The sequence below is a fragment of the Aplysia californica genome, unplaced genomic scaffold (genome assembly GCF_000002075.1).
Source record: "Aplysia californica isolate F4 #8 unplaced genomic scaffold, AplCal3.0 scaffold00601, whole genome shotgun sequence".
In the NCBI taxonomy this organism is placed as follows: Eukaryota; Metazoa; Mollusca; class Gastropoda; order Aplysiida; family Aplysiidae; genus Aplysia; species Aplysia californica.
Window position 1 is genome coordinate 476364 of NW_004797871.1, and position 2778 is coordinate 479141.

At 44.3% G+C, this 2778-nt stretch overlaps 1 protein-coding gene across 1 annotated transcript; it reads left to right on the forward strand.

Moving 5' to 3' along the window:
- Positions 1–506: 506 nt before the first annotated feature.
- On the forward strand, positions 507–1154 carry LOC118478481 (putative nuclease HARBI1). The gene is given in 4 exon segments (XM_035972174.1): positions 507–608; positions 651–788; positions 1082–1126; positions 1128–1154. Coding segments are annotated over 4 exon segments (312 nt in total).
- Positions 1155–2778: the final 1624 nt, after the last annotated feature.

The following is a 2778-nucleotide window of genomic DNA, read 5'->3' on the forward strand; positions in this document are numbered from 1 at the left end:
TTCCTCACTCATGTTGGCCTATTTGGGTGTTTTTGTTGATCTCGAAAAATAGGCTGAGAGCCCCCAGGGGTCCAATTCATGGACCGGGACTTTGACGGAAGTCCGAGACTATTTCAGTTGTCTCGGACTAAAACGCGTTGTAAGCTATTCAGAGGGCCCGACTGTGCGAAGTCACGGACTAAACGAGGGACTAAACGGGTGAAATTTACACCAGCTATCTAGCAGGCGTACCGAGCATAGTCTGGGTCTAAATGCCAAAACAACATATAGGCAGCAGAGAAATCATCTTATCGTTCGGCGATTCCGCATTTTCAGAGATAGAACACACCCTTTTGAGATGTTCAGTAATGCAAAAGTGTACCAAAAGTTTCGCTGTTACCGCCAAAATATTCTTCAACTTACGTACGGAGGAGATAGAAGAATCGTTGGAATTTGAAATAGATCGAAAAGGTGCACCTACCCCTCTTTTGCAAATACTGATATCATTACGGTACTACGTAACTGGGATGCTTCAAAATGCAGTCAGAGACCTGATTGGAGTTACCCAATCCACCGTCAGTAGAACCATTAAACTTGTCACGGAGGCCCTTCTTCGGTTGAAGAACTATTACATTTGAATGCGAGACAGCAGGGGGCGAATCTGTCCACAGCCAAGTTTCTTAACATGCACAGGTCTCCGAACACATTCGCGTGGATCGACAATACACAAGTTCCCATCCATCCAGGCACCCGGCGAGCAGGAACATGAGTTCGTGAACAGGAAAAACTTCCATTCGTTAAATGTGCAGGTAAGTTCCCAACCCCCACCCCCTTCCTCTCTTTCTCCCTCCCCCCCCTCTCTCTCTCTCTCTCTCTCTCTCTCTCTCACACGCACACACACACGCACACACACTCACTCACTCACACAACACACACTCACACAACACGCATGCACGCACACACACACACACACGCACACACACACACACACTCTCTCTCTCCCTCTCTCTTTCTCCCCCCCTCTCTCTCTTGTTAATGCTAATGAGCAGCAGTGCACTGGTACACAACCCCCCCCCCCCAACATATTTCAATTTTGCTCCAGGTGGTTTGTGATGCAGACCTTCTGTACATCAACGTAGTTGCAAATTTGTCCTGGATCTGTGCATGATGCCTAAGTGCTCAAACTGTCACCACTGTTTGAGACATTCGAAAGAAACCAGGGGCCTCTTCAATGGATCATACTTGGGGACGGTGGGTACTGATTTGTCCATGGCTGATAATACCTCTCAGAAATCTTCGTATTCGCAGAGAAAGGCTGTACAATTATTCACACAGCGCAACTCGAGCTTCGAGTGAGAGGTGTATCGGCGTGGCAAAACAGTGCTTTTATTGCTTGCGAGAAAGTCTACGACGCAAACCCAAGAAAACTTGCAAAGCCATTATTTGCTCCTGCATTCTCCCGTTCCCTCCTATAGCGTTCACTTTATCGGTTATTCTGTCCCAATTCTCCTTCTTTTCTTCATCATCACACCGTTCTCCAAGGCAAACAACAGGCAAGGGGCCTCCCTTGAAATCTCCTCCACCATCAGTGCAGTCTCTTCATCCGAAAAATTCGGTTTCCTTACCCCTTTAGGCTTTAGCAGATTTCATAGTCGAATGTCTCGAAAGGTTGATTAAAGTTGACCAGTGATCAGAACTGATTCAAAACTCAAAACAAACACAAAACAGAAATGAATACTTCTGTGTTACTTGACATGCGCAGCGGAAAAAGAAACCAGTTAAAAATAGCTTGACCTCTAGTCTGAGACTTCGCACACGTAGTCCGCGATTTCTTAGTTAGAAGAGGTGAAGTCTGACTCTATGAATAGCTTACTTCTTGTTGGCCTGGACTTGCCTTAGTCTTGGACTAGGAAGTCTCAGACTTCGGCAACGTCCGGGACTAATGTAGTCTCGATCCATGAGTTAGACTGCAATTTTTGCCGCTGTCTCGAACATCCGCTTCACAATGTCATTGGTGAAAGAGCAAAGGCATAACGTAAACTCATTATATTATATGTACGGTGTGGCGTGGCATGGCGTGGCGTGGCGTGGTGCTGTGTGGTGTGTATGGTAAGGTATGGTAAGGTATGATATGGGTTCAGAATATCTTTTTTGGAGACTGTGACATTATTTTAAAGTCGAGGACATCGAAAATAATTCCCCGTCAGACAGGGTCGTGAGTATATGCGGAACGCCTTGAAAAACTCATTAAAACAATTAATCAAGTTCAGTAACACCCGATATGGCCTTTTTTCCTTAAAAAAATAATCGTTTGCTTTATAGTCCAAGATTTTAAGATGATACCAATAACTAACGGTGAACCTGTATAAACACGAATTATCAGAGGAGACGAAGAATCAGGCATCAAGAGGGCAGAAGTCATCATCATTTTTATTCTTTAAGCACACTAAAAATGGTATTAAGGAGGACATTGACCTTTTTATTTGCCTCGCAGCCATTATTCAAAGGATATGACTATTATAGATATGCCAATACAGCGCCAACTCTACCACCTGCTTTAAGAGAATATTATTTGCTATTATTCTCTCCTTTAATGATTGACGCCGAACTAATGGACACTTTGTTTGAGTGGAATCGCTTCAGGCACAGCTCCCCCACAATTTACAACGAGCGCAATGGCCTCTCCGATCATGGGAATAAACAGATTAATATAGACATTTACAAAGCAATTATTTCTTTCATGAATGTTTTTCCTGTTACTGTGTGTGCTTAACTACCCGTGCGGTATGCCATCATTGT